Source organism: Fringilla coelebs, assembly GCF_963513975.1.
Source record: "Fringilla coelebs genome assembly, chromosome: 12".
In the NCBI taxonomy this organism is placed as follows: Eukaryota; Metazoa; Chordata; class Aves; order Passeriformes; family Fringillidae; genus Fringilla; species Fringilla coelebs.
The window spans coordinates 12,476,025-12,496,294 of record NC_140038.1 but is presented as its reverse complement, the minus strand read 5'-3'; the positions used below and the strand labels follow the sequence as shown (position 1 = coordinate 12,496,294).

Below are 20,270 nucleotides of genomic sequence, written 5' to 3'. Positions count from 1 at the left end.
AAAAAGACAAGAGGTAGGACTTGTGGATTAAGTACCAGAAAGGGAAATTATTTCCCATACAATACATTCTTGCCTATTTTTGCCATACCCTAGGCTCCTGCTTGGGGCTGGCCCTGCTGGAGACAGGATGCCAGGCTAGGCAGACCCTGTGTCTGATACCTCCCAGCAGTTTTGCTGTTCTCCCACAGGAGAGAACTGGCTGCCAGAGCAGCTTTGATTCTCTGCCCCAGGTACTGCAATGCAGCACCACCACTTACATAGTTCTAGAAAGTTTTTACACTGTTCTCACATACACCATCTACAGAACAGTGTGAAACCTTTCCTAGTTTCTGCTGAAAATAGATACTTGAGAAGGAACTGTTTTATAGATATGAGAAAGATGCTCTGACACACACACATCAGATTAATGCACTGAAATAAAAAAACCCAAATTGATAAAAAGGCATTGAGAGAAGTGCAGAAAAACACTATATGCACATTCATTTGTTTTATCTCTTATTGTTCTGGAAACATTAGGAAAAAAGCAACAAGCTGCCCACGTGCTAAATAGGAATTTATGAATACTTCTTGGCTGTACTGTAAATGATCCCATGAAGGGGAACAAGCTAAGAAGGGACAGGCATCAAGCACAGGACCAAGTCAAAATGAGCCCAAAGTTCTCAAAACCCCAGATTTTAGCTCATTACAAGTGATTAATTTCTTTGAAATATGTTTCAAAGAAACAGATGGCAGCTAATTATGTTTATATTTTTAATTTGGAACAGCAAATAAGGAACAATATTTTTAATAATGCTTTCAGAGCTAAACTATATAAGAAATATTTCATGTAACATATACCCTACAGTTTAGCTCACAGGTGACGGCTTCATTGGGTTGATCTCTTGTTCTGTGCAGAAGAGAACAAACAGCAGGTCCTGTTTGGAACTAAAATAAAATAGCTGATAATGGATTACAGGCAGGGTAAATATTGCTGGTGATAAATAAGGTTTTGTTATAGCTACGCTGCACTCAGAAGGGTTTTGCTATGGACAATGAGGAATAGAATATTTGCTCACAGGAAACAGAATGAATAGAAAAGGTTCATTTCATTGTTTGCTGCCAACATGTGCTGTCACAACCGTGGGAAACTCTCCACTTGGATGTTGCCACTATCAGCACTCAAACAGTGCCACTCTTATCATTATTAAGAAATCACAGAGATTACACTGTTGTTAAATTTGTGGGATGTGAGGACACAAACATTATTTTCATCACAAAATAATTCACTGCAGCAATGCCTAAGCAGCACATTTCTCTTGGCTAACTGGTTCCTCAATCTGCTAAGGACATAATGGATAGTTCCTGAAATAATCCCTAAAATAGAGCAATTTCCAGTTAACCATCGCTTCAAGTCCCAGTACTAACATGATGATGTCCTTGAAAATAATTCTTCTAAAACTCACCACCATAGAGTTCCCACTTCTATCTTTTGATTATTTTTAGTTTGAATTGGCCAATCAAAATCAAATTTACCAAACATATAACAACACAAATATATTTAGAATTTTTCCTAACTGCCAAATCTATAAACCCAAGTCAAATTCTGACCAGTTTGACAAAGTTTTGTACAGTACAATGCAATTCTTTCCCCATTCCTCCCTCCGCCCATTTAATGCCATTTTATACTCAAAACTGCTTTTTCATGTTTTTCCAGATGCCTAACACAAAACAGCTTTGACCTTCTCATTCACACACAAACCAATTGAACTGATTCTACACTTTATATATGTGGAAAAGATATTTAATTGTAAAATAGAAAAAGTAGGCCAGAGTACAGTTTTAAGGGTAATTCTTCCGTGTACAGTATAGATAAACCAGACTTTTTGCTTAAGTTTATATAAACAATTCCATAAAAGCAGTGAACATGGAACAACAAAGCAAAGCACAAAGAGTTTTATCTTACAAAAAACGGATCTGCACAGTAGTTCAAAATTTAATGTAACACAGCACTGAACAATCTTAAGGCAGCTCAGTCTAAGCACAGGACTAGAAGCCAGGAACTCCTGAGATCCATTCCCAGGTGACCACAGGTTCACACGGTGGTAAGCCAGTCATTTAACACTCCCTCATGTTGCACTTAAACCAGTTATAAAATTGAGACAATAACACTCACTTACCTGCCTCAGGCAGAGCAATAAGGGTTCTTGAAAAGATTTTACAATGCTCTGAAGATGTAACGTGCCATATAAATTTTAAGCATAATAGATCACTGCACAGACACACACAAACACAGTATCACAGTGAGGAACAATGATGCTGGCTAGGAAGAGCATCACTACAACATAAAAAAATTACTTGTCCAATTGCGTAATTAAAATGCAAAAGTCCATTAAAAAAAATGTATCACTGAAGTAATTTCAAGGCTATTGGGGAAGAGAGACCAATAGGGATATTCTAAAATAGCTAGTATTTGTGTTCCAGTGGAGACATTCCTTTCTATTCATTACTGAACTTTAAAATGTTTGTACAGGAAAATCATAAGACACACAAAGTGAAGTTTCAACGCCTCCACTACCAAATTTTGCCTCTTAATATGTAAATTAAGATACTTTTTTGTTCTTCTTAATTACAAATTACATTCCTCCAAGAAATATACCATCCACAATAAAACTGGCTGCTAGCTTACTTCAAATGACCTATAGGCTAAACATTTTTCTCATAATTTTTCTCATCTTTGCTGAAAAATACCTATGCAAGATGTATGTGTAGAAATTATAAAAACATGCAGCATATGTACAAACTGAAAAGTTTAAAAAATATTAGCTTCATATACATGTAAATCTACTTGGATATATCTGAAATTAAATATAAAAATTTCACCACCTAAAATAAAAAAAAAAAAACCAAAAATGGTTTTCAGAGAATCTGAGACAACTACTTAAAGCTGTACAAAGATTTCCACCTGGAAATGTCTTATTCAGAGAAGTTGAGCTGTTTTCATGTAGAAATAACTGTTAATTAATTTTGTCACATAATCAAATTTCAAATTGTCAGCTTAAATCAATATCACCCTTAAAACTGTTCTGTTTTTCAGAAGTTAGATTCATACTAAAATCAAAAATTTCACAAAAACATTGGCTTTTCATGTTTCTGGATCCCTTCAAAAAGATTTATCAACTCATTTTGAAACTGTAAAAAAACCAACTATTTACAGTATTTAATTTTAAATACTTTTCACAATTTCTAAATTCAGAGTTTTTATGTTACAAGAAATCAATCAGAGCTCACGGCTTAAGTCCAGTTATCAACTTGTAGCATCTTCTCTATCATGAAATCCCATGGCTGTACCTATATAGTGTACAGTTCAAGATTGTACTGCAGGTTTTTGAAAGTAACAGGCTTTGCAGTGTGTTCATTTTTTATTAAACAGCTTCTTTATTAGTCTGGAGGCGGTTCATTGCCTCTAACTTCTGCCGATAGGCCTCTGCTTCTTGTTCCTTCTTTAGAAGCTGCTGACGATATTTTTGTGCTTCTCTGTTTGCCTCATCCAGCTGTTTCTGAAGAGTTTCTCTTTCCTATTAGAAACAGAACCAGCAATATTTTGTCAAATAAGTATCAAATACAAGCTAAAATGGCAAATACTTTTCCTTTACATGCAGTTCAAGTGTTAGGGTATCATGGAGAAGCTGTTCAGTTCTTACTCGGGCAAACCTGTATGAATGCTGCTGTGCAAATCAGACACCAATTATCAAGCAGCCAATTCCCCACACAGGGCTGCAAGTGTGGAGACACTAAACCCCAGTCTACTGAGCTGCAAAGGTACCATGCAAAGGTACCGTGCAAATCTTCATCAAAAAGTGCTAAATGAAAAAAGCAGAAGCATGGTGATTAAATACTAACAGAATATATGAACATTTCTCCAATCATTCAATCTAACAGGCATGTCCCTTGCTGTTGTATATCTAATCAGACAGTAAAAAAGACAAACTGTTACCTATCAGCCATCTGCACTGGAGAGTGTCAGCTGCCCACTGACCAAAGCAAAAACCTAACTGTTTCCAAACAGGGATTGATACTCTGCAATCCAGAGGTCTAATCACATCCCCAAGGACACTGTATCTTTATGAATTAACAGGCATAATTGCCTGTTTTATATATATATCTGGATATACACACACACACATATATATATCTATATGGCTATATATAGCCAGATAAGCTTTTTTCCTTTTAAAAGCAGCTAGTAAAGAAATCCTTAGGTAGCTGCAGAAATCCTGCATACAAGTTTGCTGGGGGTGGATATAAAATGGTTTCCAAGCAAAATGATACAGGAAATGCCACATCCTCTGAAGATGCCTTAGGAACTCAGGAGAACGCATTTCCATCTCCAGTGATGTAGGTACTGTCATTTCGTCTGATGTTGCTCTGAGCCCAATTGAAAAAGCAATTTGCTTGGGAAATAGTTTTGTTTTGATCAAATATTCAATCAAATACCATTTCATTGAAGTGCATCATACTTTTATGAGTAAGGTAGTATTGGATCTAAAAATCATTCTTTCCACTGTAGTTGTTAAGTAGGAACAGTAAGGAATGTTGCCAGAGAAACAAGCCATCTCCCAGAGAAACAACTTATCAAAAAACTGAGGTCCAGTGAAAGCAAGTCGTCTTTTCACCATATTCCAATCCCAGCAGTTCAATAACACATTCCCATTTAATACCTCTAACAGCTGTTAGAAGTTTCAGCCCCCCACACTCCCCTAGGAGCACCCCTATTCTTCTCTGATGCACTCACATATTCTCATGGTCAGAAAAATACAAAAATACTCTGCCTCCCTTTTACTTGCTACTGTTCTCAGTACTAGTCACAGTCACATTTAGCAGTCACATGTCAGCTGAATGTGCTTAAATACAATGACAGAGGTGGTCAGATCTCTGCTAAAAGCAGTAGCTGAACAGCAAAACCAACAGGCGAAGGAGATGATATTAACAGGTTATAAAGAGACTAGCCAGGACAAACTCCAGTAAGTGCAACTTGATTTTCAAATGGGTTTTAAGAGCTGAAGGCAGCAGACTAAGGTTTGCTTCATTTGGAGCATATGCTAATAAAATGAGAGCTCATCTGATTTTGCCTACTTATTTGAAAAGGCAGTTCAGCTTCCACCTCTGAAAATTTGGAGTCTGCTTTTAAGGCAACTTTAAGGATAGTCAGCCCATGCAGCAACTAGCCTGGCAGATGCCAAATGAACAGCAGAGGATCTGAAACACACCAATGATCCTCCAGCACCAGCCCAGCCAAAAGTTCTGTCTGTAGTATGAGCGGACCAACAGCTTATGCAAAACAGTCTCATGAATTAGAGCCTTGGTGAACAGAGCTACAAGACAATTCCCAGGGAATTAGTCAAAAGAGTTGATCCTTCCAAATGTGGAAAGCAGCCTTTCCTTTTTGAAGGCTGGGATGTACTGGGAGCTGTGTATTATCTATCCCATGAATTGGTCTCATAAAAACCATCAAAAACCTAATACTGTCAAGAAGCAAAGCTGCTCTATCTGCTGGCCTGCACAGAAATAAAAATCATTGGTAGTTCACTGGCAAGAAGTCCTGTGGTGCATTACAAACAGCAAGGGGCTATCCCTGCTATGGAATGTGTGCAAACATTTGGGCGTGGAATCACTGCTGTGGAGTGGGGACACACTGCAAACATTTTGGGGTAGGGAAGTTCTTGAACAACAATTTAAGAGTATTTCCCACAGAAGAGAGAACTAGAGCTGCATACCCAAAAGTAGTACAGCACGCTAAGGAAAGGGTAAGAAAAAATAGAAGAAAAAACCTAAGCCTCCAAGGCATGGCCAGAAGATAAAATCAGTATCTACCAGACAGACTAGCAATTCAAAGCACATGGATTAGTCCAGCAGCTAACAGGTACAGTTTTTAGATTGTCACAGTCCCAACAAACAGAATGAGTTAAGGAGATGAAGCCAACTATTCTGTATGACTAGGCAGTGGAAAGAACCCAATGCTTCTGGAGGAGCAACACCTATCTACTGTGGACTCAATGGTCAAAACTGGCTCTCTGACATCTAGAATAAGGAGGACTGTATCTCATCTACCCTTTTAATCAAACCCAGAAAGTTTTCTTGGGACATTCTTCAGAACACAACCAGAAGTGTTCTAGAGATCTGGAGTCCTTTTATGTCACCTACCCAGATAAAAATCAAATTAGAGGATGCTCAGTTCTCTAAAGAAATCTTCCATTTTACCAGGGAATTTTCTTCATACATGTAACTTTTCATTGACAATAGGAATACCTATAACTAAAGTAACCAACCACTCTTTTAAACAACACAAAGACACAGAATATGAATCCATGAATACAACTAGTTTACAATAATGATTATTTTTTAGTCTAATCAAATGATTGTTCTGGTTCTAATGCATGTCACCTTTCAAACATGGAACATGGGAGAAACAGTCAAATTAAAGAATGAAAATAAAGATCACTATGTGTTAATGAATTATGCATGAAAATGAAAAACAGAGTATCTATGTGACAGGGTTTTTTTGCTGCCATCCCATGTTTAAGATATCAAACTGCTTAGGAAAACTGCTGTCAGTCTACAAAATGAGCTGAAATGTTTTAATTTAACAGACCCAAAATTTAAAAACACCACTACAGCTTTAGTTGTTCCACAATACTTTTACAGGCAAGTTTGTCACCTCACATGGATGAGAGGATTTTCAACTACAGTAAACTGTTCACACACTATGAACTTAAAACAGCTGAAGAAAAGCATTCAGACTTGAAGCAGCCTTCATAATAAAATAAAGGAATTAATTAGAGCGAGACAAAGAAAACAAACAAATGTTTTCTGTATTTCCACATTCTAAAATATTTTTTAAAATACTTTATTGAGGGGAAGGGTCCCACTCCAAATTTAAATATCTACCCCTGTCTGTGATGAAGAAGTTCAAAGTAAACCAACTTTGTGTGCACTTCTTTAGTAGCAGTATCTGCTGCTACTAAAGGTAGCACCATACCCCTGTGAACCACCACAAGGCCTTCACACAGAGGCACAGGTCTGCATGTGCATTTCCAGTTGTACAGGCAGGGACAAGAAAATCATCAAAACTTCCACTTCAAAGTAAAAGACCAAGTAACTCATCTAAATCAACTTCTTTCAATATTTGAGAAATATGTTTAACATATAAAAATAAAGCTGGTAATCCCCTTAAAGAATTATTGGTATTTTTATACCAATTATCTGTAATTAAGAACACGTCAATTTATCCCTTAACCAATCTGAATTTTTTTAAAATTCATTTAACAGAATTACTAAAATACTTAAGGAAATATAATTTCCTTTATGAATAATTCAGGCAGATTTTTAAAAGTGTGAACAAAAGAAATGCTTTTATTGTAACAGTCATACATTTTAAAAAATGCAGCAAGAAAATTTCAACTGTCAGGATAATCTGTAATGACCACAAAGCTGCAAAGGCCAAAAGTATTTGATGCAACAACTTAGGGATATGGAAGGTAAATGATGAGAGGTGGCAATTATGTTATTAGACAGGGATAACATATAGCACATACTGTACAACAAAAAGTATTCAATTAGGCACAATGTGATAATATGAACAGAAGTTGGAGAATACAACCTTTGATAAATGAAATATCACGGAGTTGACAAAATGAGAACTTACAGTCTAGTCAAAGCAGACAGCAATTTTCATAAACTTTTGACCAAAACTGGTCAGCACAGTTAGAAGTAACAGAAAAAGGAATGAGATGGTTGACCTTTTGTGGCTAGTATAAAAAAGCTACAATTTTAAACTGAACAGCTACATCCATTTGTCATATAAAAAGGAAAGAGCTCTCAACATTCTTAGGTCTTTTGCAGTACAGTTTTAAAAAAACAGATGGTGCAAAGTTGTGTAGTAATAAACCGCTTCAGAATTTAATAAAAAGGCGGGGGACACCGCACAGATAAAAATTAATAAACACAGAATCTTACTGTTTCACACTTCCATCAACAGTTATCTAGATACCATGAATGGAAAGGAAACATTGCTAAAAACGATCTCACAATCAGAAGCATGTGGCTGTAACAGAAAGATGAGGGTACAGCGCTCTCATTCACTCCTAGCGGAAAGAGTCAAGTCACTCGATAACATATCAGCACCCAGTTTGAAAAACGAGCTAGTGATCTTCAAGAAAAAACAAAAAAAAAATGTTCTCATATACCTAAACAAGTGTCACTTTTACATGCATGACCACAGGATCAAGCAAACAGCTCTCCTATTTTCTTTTTACAACAACTTTGTAAAAGATGAATTTCAGTTACAGGAGAGACTGAACAAGTTGAATGTTTCACACACTTCATTCTGTGGTAAGACAGAAATTAGCCTCCTGAACAACACAAAAACCATAACCAGATCTCGGTCCTGAACACTGTTCAACACAGATCACGTAATATACTCCTTACTTCTATTTCTGCAGACTCCACACGATTTTCAACAATCTCAATGCACTGTCTCTTCACTGGCGGTTCTTCACTTATTACAGTTTCTTCAGCAATGTCTGTTGCTGGAACTGTTAACACTGAAAATGTATTTGTACATGTAAATACATTTACTTCCAACAATATTTAGACTACATACAATTCGTATTATTTAGGTAATTTTATTAACAGCAAAAAATGCAGATACTTTTGCTTGTGAAAACACATCTATATAATAAAGTGCACAGTAAGCTCAGTGAAAAATCTACTAAAAACTTTAGTTGCTTGTATGCTACTTAAGAACTTTAAAATTCCTCATTATTGAAGCCTACAGTAATTAGCTCTGGAATATCACTGTTGTTTTTCACATAGTAAACAGACATGCCAGAGAACTGCAGCAGAGTCACCAGCCTGTCAACTCTTAACTTCTGTAGCAGATCACTTATATAAAATTTCTTGAATAAATACTAAATACAAATCTTGCTTTTGTTTTAATACACATTAAGTAATCTAAAAATCCCGTAATTATTAGCCATGAATAAGAAAATCAGGGTTCTCAGTAAAGTCATACTCTAATTCCTCACACAGCCATCTGACAAATAAATGCAACTGTCACCTCAGTTGCTATCTACAGCCACCCATTCATAATGGTAACAAGGTGTATTAGCTCAGGCAGCCTGTAAATCAAATAATTTGCCTCCTGTGTACAACTCTTCAAGCTTCACACTGGGAATCCTCATGAAGAAATCACAGAAGGGATCATTTTTATCTAAATAGTGCCAGGGGATCTTCAAATGAAACCCAAAGCATACATATCACAAAAAAGGACTTATCACACTAGCAGCTTCTACAAAGTACATATAGCCCAAAAAAAGTTGTGTCACTCTGGTTTCACTGGTTCTGTCAGTGCTGCTCTAAACTTCAGGCATGTAAGACCTGACATTTGTCAGGTCAGTGTGTCAGTGTACTGACACTCCATGGAACTTGCAGAGATTGGATTGCATTGGATTTCTAAATCCAAACCTCACCTCCCCACAGTACTTCCAGCAATGCAACAATGTAAGAATTAGATGTTTTACTCCATCATCTAGTTTCTGTAACAAGTTTGCAAAAATCAAACTTACTGAAGGCAAAGCAATCTTAAATGTCCCATGTCTCCTCCATAGTTTAGTAATCTTCTATTCTCTCTCCTAAAGCAGAAGCTCAGCTGACATGTTCACCCACTGAACTGCAGAGGCTTATGTCTGAGCCTTCTCTAATATAAGAATTCACGGATGTACACAAAATGGTCCAAGCAATTTGCACCTAAAAAGTCATTATTATTACTGTAGTTAAAACAGTTCCTCAAGCTGGAATCATCCAAGTGTGCACTCACCTTGCTGCCCATCTGGCATGGTCACAATGATGGGCTGCCCTATGCCACTGGTTGGAATGGAATGCAGGTTACCCAGCTGAATGCCATCTGTAACTATGGTAATAACCTGCTGACCTCCAGAACTGACCACTTGCTGAATGGCCCCATCCACAGATTCTGCAGTCACAACTTCTTCTGTGGCCACAACTAGCAACAGATTGGTAAAGGAATTAAGTCAATTCATAAATGAAACTTTTATGACTTCAAATGCATTTTGGTACAGCTGAAGAAACATTTATTCCATGGCTTTCATAACTTGACCCCCCTGATGAATACTTCACTACGTATTATGTTTTAAATAGAGTCTTTTATCAGGCCAACATAAAGCAGTCACATTTTGACATTCACATGCAACACCATCCTTGCTCAATACAATAATATTGATATACCCCACTCAAAATTGATGCTTTGGGGTCAGTGTTAACAGGTCAGCAAGAACAGCAGCTGCTTTTAAGAACACAATGAACTTTTGCATTGTACACAAGCTGGACTAAGTAACACTAATAGCAGAATTTTAAAAAAATTAACTTGTAATACTACCTTGAACCAATGTCTTGCCACTGTATGTCAGGACCCAGCTTAGATTTCTCTACTTAAAATAATGGTCTTCAAGATGGTAACAGACTAAAGGACCCCTAGAGAATCTTAAGTTTTGCCTGTACTCCATGAGTACTTCAAATAACTTTATTTCTTATACAAAGTATGAAACAAGACTAAAGGAAAAGTTCTGCAGAGCTGACATTTTTACACCTTCGAAGAAGAAAGATAAAGCTTAAGAAGTAAAACAAACCTTGTATGTATATAATTTTATTGGTAAAAGTGAAAAATTCCAGCTCAACTATTTCAAATTCATGATTCAATACTGAGTATAAAGCAGTGTACTCTCACAGTTCTGTATCACTTCTACAAATCAAGGTAGGGAAAGGAAAGCCAGCATTCAGAGCTACAGCACATAGCCCAGCTTCCACTGTATGCTGCAAATGGGATGCTGTGCTACCATCCAGCAAGCTGCTGAGACAAAGAGCAAGACCATTGATACCACAATCAAGGAAACTCAAGAACACTAGCTCTGTATTTTATTTTCAATTTGTCAGGGTAAAAGCAAAGCCTTTGATTTAAATAACAGACATTAGAATGTTCTCTATCTACAGAGATGAAATTAAAACCCTATAGACTGTGTTGTGATGTTCAAGATGACAGAAGGTAGATAAAACTCTGAAGCTTTCATCTTTTAAGTTAATTACAATGTAACATACACAGAAAAATCACTCTGTGGTTGAAATAATGATTGCAGACATTGTCTTCAGAAGATCTTTATGTTTAGAGATTACTGTCCTATAACACTGCTTAAATAGTCAGAGTGTTTATTCAGGAAACCAAAAGAGCAACTCCCACATGAATAAGTGGTGTTGTATTGAACTTGATTTTGCTTCCAAGTACAGGCTCAGCAGTAAAAAAGACCACTGCCACAAAAAAGTCTAAATTGGAAGTGCCAGTACTAGGTCCTGTGGCAAACAGGTCTGATCTTTCAGTGTCAAACTCAGTGCTGGGTTTTAGTTCTGGAAGGAAACATGGCTAGAACTTCTTCAAATCTTGAAAGAAAAGGGAAGATTTTGTCTAAAAAGAAGCTACTCTATATAAAAAGAAAAAATAGCCCCAAAAAAAAGTCATTATTCCTTCCTTGCTCTCCTTCCTTATCTATATCCATAGAATCATTATTTACCACACTATTCACGAGCTGACAGAAATCTGAAGTTTTGTACTTTAAATTTATTAAATTAGTTTAAATGACTTTGCTTTCTAACCTGGTGTTTCTGAAGAATTAGACAGTGGAGCTGATGCTTCTGCCAAAGCTGCCAACGTAGCTAATACTGATGTTGATGAATTTCCAAACTGTACAGCAGACACTCCTGTTTCATCTAGAAGGATGAAAAAAAAAATTAGCTGATAAATTTAAAACCAGCAAAGTCCCTTTTTCTATTTTTATTGCACTGAAACCTCTAGCACACACTCCCATTTTCAGCAGCATTCTGCTGAACCAAAGTGCTACTTGAAGAGGTTTGCTAAGCAAATAGAATTTCTGATAATTTATGTCTGTGAAGATTGTTGTTTTAGGTATGTACATATTTACAACACACAAAAAACACTTGAGAAGGAATATGGTAACTATTCTTACCACTGTTTTTCTTCACACCTTTTCACTAAATGGTGAAAATCAGTGAAAGTATAAAATCCTATAGCTGTCCTTTAGGCGTCTAAATACCTGTTCTATTGGATGTATTTGCAGAAGATACCAGACCTGTTAGGTTCACCACCCCTCCAGGCCCGATGATGAACTGCGGTGTGGCTGCATGTATCGTCACAGTGTCTGGACTCTCGGGATTCGTATTGATTTGGTTCTGCATTGCAATCTGGGACACAAAGGTAACAACATCATTCCCATTGCAGATATAAAGGAGTTGCTGACCTTGTGTAAGAGCTAGAATTCTTTCATGCTTCACACAAACAAGGAGGATCTCCCTCATTATACCCATGCAATACACATACATCGTGTCCTATCTCCAAGTACATAAGAAACTTTTTTTGGTTGAAATCTAAAGACAGAAAATCTATTGGAGTGCAAGAGTTTAACAACACACCACTACTTCTCTCTACCAGTTATGTAAACAATGAGGACAAGGCCCTTTTGCAGCTATGCAAGCACACTTACCTAAAAGAGAAGTCTGAAGAACCAAGACTGCTGGGGCAGATGCATGTCATTAAAAGCTACTCTGACAGCTTTGCAATTGCCACGAAATGGACATGGCAGTCGTTTTGTCTATGAATTACTACTAACTTCTGTTTACTAAACCCTTTCTGCAATCAGGAGGAGGCTAAACGAACACACCAGAAGTTCAGACATTAAAAGACACAGGGAGGCTACAGATTTATACAGTGAATATTTTTCATTTGCTTTGCATTCTTTTCTCAGTAAGATTTATCACTTAATCTGCCTTTAACAACACTATTGAACAGGGAGTACATATTTCCATGGAATTCTCCATTAAAATAAATTCTCCAACAATTCAATCTTAGCTTTTCTAATTCTGGAAAAATTGGCATCTCTTCTGTCCTGTCTGAACTCCAACTAGGAAATTAATATCCATATATGAAGCTAACTGAATACTAAGGGATAGTCAGAATATGCTGTCAGAGAAGGGAGGGGTTTTTTTTGACACCTTAATTTTAAGGAGTCCACCTACCTCTGTGTATTACATCACTCAAATTTAAAAAAATAAAGAATACTTATCCTTGACTTTGTAGGTGGTGAAAATGTTCTTTGACCAAGTAGTGTTTACTAACATTAACCTCATTTCATGTAATGAACAAGACTGGAGTGTGGCATTATCATTATATGGTGTCACAGCTGCTACAGTAAAACCTTCGTTTATGACATGTGTAATCGAGTATTTTACTGCAAGTTCCCTTAACATGAGGAATTAAAACTTACCTGTAATATTTCTGCAATGTCTTCATTTCCATTGTCTACTGCAATATCTAATGCCGTTTTGCAAAATTTACTCTGAGCATGAACATCTGCTCCATACTTTATCAAGAGTTCAACAACTTCTTGGTGGTGATGTTCAGTAGCCCAGTGAAGTGCAGTCATTTTGAGCATGTCCTTCGCATTGACATCAGCACCATGCTACAAAAAAGATCATTGCATAAATTATGTCATTAGAAATATCTGAATTAAATAATGCTCATCACAGAATGAAGCCCTAAATTGTTTTTCTTCAAGAGGAATGCCCTGTTATCTTATATTTACATATTTATTAAAAGTAATCCAATCTATCTACCAAATACATTATTTACCTCAAAAGGATTAAAGATTCCCTAAAGTACATGTTACTCCTAAAATCTATTACTAAACACAATATCAAATTAGGGAGTATTCTTATTTTGAAACAGCAGTAAATAATTCACCTGAAATGATGATGACTTTAAGGTAAAATAAATTACATTTATTACAGATCAATTGGAAAACAAAGCTCCCATTGCACACAGTTTAACTATTCATGTAATTTCAATGCTGGTTTCATGACAAAAACCAAATTGCAAATATCTGATTGCAAATATCTGATCATAAACCATTGCAATAACTCCACTTCAGACTTGTTTCAGCAGTTGGTACCTTAAGCAAGACTTCTACTATGCTGGCATGGCCTTCTGATGCCGCCATATGTAATGGAGTTCTGTCCACTTTGGTTCTGGCATCCCGACTCACACCTGCTCGCAGCAACACTTCTGTGGTGGAGTAATGTCCGTACTGTGCTGCTAGATGAAGTGGAGATGTTCCCAGCTGTAACGGAACACAAAACATGCAGATCTAACAGATGTCAGTACAAAGCATTTCTTCTTACTCTGAAGATACCAAACCCAGGTGTCAAGCCACCACTTCAAAACCATTTTCCCTTGTAGTCTCAAGGAGAGAAGCTGTTGAGGCTTTTATAGAATATGAATGGGGAAGGGAAGTTTGTTTTCGCTTTCTTTTTACTCTCTTTTTTCTCTTTTTGACATGTAACATTTCAAGGGGCCTAACCCCATTTTTATTGTTGGTCAACAGAGACTTTTGGAAGTCAATTAAGTCCAACCTCCTGCTCAAAACAGAGTTAATTTGGAAGTTAGGTCACTAAGCAGATTAAGGCTCTTAAAAGCTTGTAAATGCCCTAGGAGTTTTGGGTACCTGACCTCTCTCTACAACCTATTCAAAAATCAGCATGTCCAAAAGACAACTCATTATCCATATATCAGAGAACTCTCAGCTGCACATATTAGGTAGTTATATTAGGTTTTCAAAATTCAGACCTCTTACTATACTAAGTGCATAAACACAGTAACTAGGAGGATGATTGCTGTTTTTTCCCATTAACTATTCCAAAGTTCATCTTGAAAGTCACCAGAATGAGCTCATTCACAGTCTGTTACTAAAATCAGTAGGAGGTCATATAAAGAAACAAACAAGTTTAATTTTGAATTAGACATTAGATGATGCGAATGCAGAATTCCAAGAAGAACTGTAATATAATTGCTAAATTGTAAGAATAGTATTTCTTTCTTCAGGTGAGAAACGTAAAATGATTTACTTTCTCCACTGTAAAAGTTTTCATTACCCAGTCTGTGGTAAAAGGTGCTCCATTTGCCATCAAAATGCGAACTTCATCATCTTGACCTGCTCGTGCAGCTTCTAAAAGTTTCTTTCCCAAATCTACTAGTGACATCTAGTGAAGAACATAAAGGAATATAAAGACAAAATAACATTAACACTATTTTAAATACATACATGTTGCCTTTCTTTTTTTTTTTTTTAATTATTATTTCTGAACTACTCCGAAAAGTTCAGAAACTGGAGTTGATATTTTAGCCATGAGAACAACCTTTATTGATTGCAATAAGCAGTTTGATTTTAGAATTACTTTTGCCAGCCAAATAGAACTGATACTGGTGCAAAGATTTCAGTATGACAATGCTGTAAAGTTAAACAAAATTTAAACTGAACTGGATGAACATTTCTTATAGCAGAAGGTGGTTTCAAAGCTCTCACCTGATACTGCAAGCTTCTGCAGCTTTGTCCAGCTTTCAAATGGTTCTACATCATGGCTTGCTGTGTCATGCACCCAAAGGCACTATATCCACTTATCCAAAATGCCCACATGTATTTAGGGGGCACCACCATGTAAATGCACTGACATAGGTATGAAACACAACACCTTTCTGATATCTCGTTTCACCACTATTTCTGTTCACCCTAGAATATAATTTCTGTACCCCCGGATGCAAAACGACACAATAAGCATATTATTGTCCTACGTACAACAGGTACATCAAATAAAAACTTTGCCTGAAAACAAATATTACTGCCTGCTTTAACTGTCTACAGTTACTAGAAACATGTGAAGTGCAAAGTTTTAAGACATGACTGAGATACTAGCTGAAAAACCTTCACATCATGATTGGATAACATCCCTTTTAGACCAAGGTTCCACATAATACTTGCAATAATATATGTAGACAAATTACACCCGTTTCTGTTGCATCAAAGATTTGATAGAAACACAACTTTTTCACTTGCCCCATTTCATACTTGCTATTAAATTTGTTTGGTAAAAAAAAATAGAACTAAACCATAACTTATGCTCCTAAGCAGAAAATACTACTACTACTAACATTTTAGTATACCTATAGCTATGTTTTCCACTACCAGGATGCTAAAAATGGAATTGCTTTCATCAGTTTAGTTTCCAGTCACACACAAAGTTAAGCCTGTATTACTAATAACATCAGTTGTGAAGCCATGCAGACAATGTCCTACACAAAGTATATCAGTCCAGGAAAGAATTCCCATTAAATATACAAATCTCTCACAAAAACAGTATCTTTAGAAATTTCTCTGTACCTGGCTCAACTGGCACATTGCTCAATGAACTGAAAGCTGTTGACTTTGGAAGAAACTAGAAAGGAGACCAAAATACTGCAAATGCAGTACTGGACACAGATTGGTAGGGCTGTGAACTAGGGCAGATTACCTCTGTCTGCAGAACTGACTGCAGGCAGCAATATTCCTGTCACCAAAATACTCCATTTATGTCCATCCTTCTGGTACATGTGAACACACTGACTTGTCTCCAACCAGAAAAGGGAAGAAAAGGTGGCAGGACAGGACAAATACTAACAATGGGAAAAGGAAGGTAAAAAGGAATACAGTCAGATGCAGAGGAAGGGACAACAGCTCTTTTCCATAAAGAAAAAGAGCAAAAGAGAAAATCTAGGAAATATCCTAAGAAATGGAATAAGAAAAAAATCTGTCATAGCTGTTAAAAAAAGATACTAGAAGTAATAATACCAAACATAAGGCAAGAGATGGCACTTGGCAAGTGCAGCAATGAAATGAAGGAATATTTAAATGTCTTTTTTCTTTTTCCCCAGTGGGGACTGCAAGTCAAGGAGGAAAAATACACTCAGACAGACATCCTTTTTCTGGTGGTCTAATACCACCACATCAAGGCCCTCAGAAGCAAAGGGAAGCTGGAAGTTAATTCAAAATACTGAGGTTACAACTAGCTCAGAAAGACAACTATCCATTTTCCATTTTTGGTTTAATCAGCAGTAGAGCAAAGGAATTAATAAAATCTCATTTTGGAATTGCTGAATAATTGAGGCTGAAAGAGACCTCTCAAGATCACATAGTTCAATATCCCAGTCAGAGCTGGCCCAGGGCTCACTCCTGTTGATTTTTAAATGTCTCTCTATGGATGAACATCCCACCACATCTTCAGCCTCATTCCAGTGCCCAACCACCCCCATGGAGGAGCTGCCTTCAGTATATATCCATCTTCCTCCACTAACCAAAAAGACACTCGTGGTAACAAGTTACACTTAATGTCTGTTAAACTGCATTAAATTAGTCTGTATATTTAGCAGCCTATCCAGAACCCACTGCCTACATCTATACACTACTGAAATGAACTGCAAAGCTGTTATGAAAACCCTATGCAGCAAAACTCAAGCCACCCCCCCAAAAAATTATCAGTTATGGTGGCCTGCAAAATACTGGTCTCGCTCCCAGGAGATGTTAGGGACAGACTTCAGATCAACACCTTTTCAGAGCCTCCCTGAACTCCATGAATTACTATGGAGCACAATCAATGAAAGCATACCACTTCTCCTCTCAATGCAAAACTAAGCAGCTTTATACTATAGTTGATAAAAAATGTTCTAATTAAGGAAAAAATAACCTTTCATTACTGCATATTCCACACCAACCAACACTCTCTTGGTTGATATGTTTGTATTTTAAACAAACACAAAGCATCACACAGGTTGGTATATGCCTCACAATGTAGAGTTTTTACTTCAGTTAAAAGAGAAATTAATTAAGTTTCAGTTCTCATGGGGAACTGGGAAGCATGCTTGGGCCATCTAGTGGAAAAAAGAAAAAAAACCTCGCAAAATCCCACTGTTCAACGAAAATAATAAAAATCCCATTACACGCCATTAATGCACTAACAGCAGCAAACAAAGAGGCATTTCCAACAAAACTCATGCACGTTTAGTCACTTTTAACCAATGAATACTAGCACTCACAAAATTTCTGAAGATTAGTCAACCCAAAGCTGATTTCCACTTGGCAATCCATTCCAAGGACTGGTACTGTAAGGAACCCCTCAGTGACAACACACCCAACCTCCCCTATACTCATCCACAATCCTGGGACAGAGTGAGAAGGGTCTGCAGAGTCCCAACCTCCCATTCCAGAAAACCTTTGCAGCTGCTCTCTCAAGATTGCTCAGCAACACTACAATAGTGCAGCGATACTATCACAAGCAAGATACAATAATACATTTTAAATTGAAATGAGATTGCTATTTCAAAGAGCAGTCTGCTGTTACTCCACAGTGCTAAAATCAATTCTGCTGAACAGTGTTTGAGGGTTCTCTTCATTGTGTCATTTCCATCAAGCTCTGCTAGCATGACAGCTGTGTAACACTTTGCATGAGGACTTTTTTGGAGAATAAAAACATCACTGGCTCTGAAATAAAGACTTGAGACTGTTGGAGTAACTCTTATGGCAATGTGATAATGTTTTCAGACTTCTAAGAGCTCCTACACAAATGTGTGAAGAGAGGGTTTTGTCTACAACTGAGTAAATAGGGAAGAGCTTCTGCTGGGGTTAGACTTCTCAGGTTTAATCAACTTCTGAACTTCCACATTACTGCAATGTATTCTGCACAGTATCATTAGCCAGATGCCACAATTAGCTGGTAATTTAAAATAACATCAAATTATTACTGCTACTTTACTTATATCCAAAGGAAAATTACACTACTTTTTCGCATCCATCTTAGATTTAGGTTTCTATACACACTGTAAAACTCTGAAGATCACACTGTTACCAGAAGGGTGTAGAATAGCACTCAACAGGAGTTTAGGTGGAACTATGTGTGAAATAGGCTCCGTGGGAAGCAAGTGGAGCTAAAAACCTGACAACTTGGGATGCCTGGCTACCACACCACAGTCTACAGACAACAGAGCAGCAGAGACTTCAGTCTAAATTAAAATCAAGTTTGGCCTAAAGTGTTGCAGCGTCTCTCAGAGTAGTGTCCTGCCCCCAAGAGCCCTGACCTGCTCCTCTTCTACCACTGCAGTGTTGAGCATCAGCTGGTCAAGATCAACAGGCCCAAAACAGCTGTTGCAGAACATCTGGCAGCATGGAGATCTCCCAGCCCAGCATTTGTCCCAAGGTGCACTCCTAAAAGGGACATCCCTACTCTGGAGGAGCATGGACTGCAGCAGTGCAACTTAACAAAGGTACCTGAATCAACACATGCTGTATCTCTGATAAGGATTTGAAATCACAAAGTTCCATTAAAGGCTCATTAAACACTTTTCCCTGCTCAAGTGACAGATGGCAGAATTGCACTTAGAAGATGGCTAGAGACCCATCATCTCTCACATCCATTACATCTGGAAAAATAACGCCCTTTGAGAATGTCTTTTTCCTTCCACTGCTTAAGAAAAAAACAATTTAACCTACTTCCCCAGACCTAACCTTCAAAAATGCTGCCACCCCACTGATTTCAACATCTCACAGTATTGCTAGAAATTCAGAATAGCCATTTCCAGATAACTTTATGTGCCTGTCCATACCAAGGTCAATAATATTTTGAAGTTCAGCATAGAGTAGTTGGCATCCCATGAACACTTTGGAATAATTTTAACGTTACCAGTGATTATAGCAACTTACATGGATAAATTCAAAAAGGCCCTGTCTGTTTCCTACATGAATCAAACATCTTTTGACAACAATTTCACAAGCAATACTCAAATATTAATATAAATATCATAGGCTCAGACTGTCCGCATTTCTATCATGATAGTGAAAATTACACTAATATGTTAATTGCAGTCAGCTGTAATTCCAGTGCTTTCCGCTTTCCTCTGACTGTTGTATTTGTAATTAAATTCTCTCTAGTTTGCTTGAACAGCAAGATGACCTTCATGTCAAACATGCATCAGATCAAAAATACCTGATCTGAGAAAAGCAAACATTGTTGAACAGCTTAGTGGCAAAGACAGCCAGGCCTGTTATTAATACAGGTCTGTCCTCCTATTAGGCTCACACATTAACTTAAATAAGCACCAATCAACAAAGAACTCAAATAACTCAAATAAGAAAAGACTTTTCTACATCTATTTTACAAAGGAGAGCACAGATTTGGCCATGATCTGTAACATCTAAAGAGTGTTATGCAACAAGGGTGAACCATTGGCACCAAGATTTGGACTGGCACTGCCAACAAGCTACAGTTTTCACAAATAAATTTGGCACTAGATACCA

The 20,270-nt window shown here is 37.1% G+C and overlaps 1 protein-coding gene across 1 annotated transcript; it reads right to left on the bottom strand.

Annotated features, from left to right (window-relative positions):
- Positions 1–1,773: 1,773 nt before the first annotated feature.
- On the bottom strand, positions 1,774–18,203 carry GABPB1 (GA binding protein transcription factor subunit beta 1). Its single transcript, XM_084213773.1, has 9 exons — positions 15,477–18,203; positions 15,046–15,153; positions 14,067–14,234; positions 13,383–13,577; positions 12,192–12,303; positions 11,698–11,811; positions 9,854–10,039; positions 8,464–8,579; positions 1,774–3,554 (listed from the first exon to the last, which is right to left on the bottom strand). Exons 2-9 carry the CDS (start codon positions 15,151–15,153, stop codon positions 3,402–3,404), a joined length of 1,152 nt encoding a protein of 383 aa, XP_084069899.1. The 5' UTR covers positions 15,477–18,203; the 3' UTR covers positions 1,774–3,401.
- Positions 18,204–20,270: the final 2,067 nt, after the last annotated feature.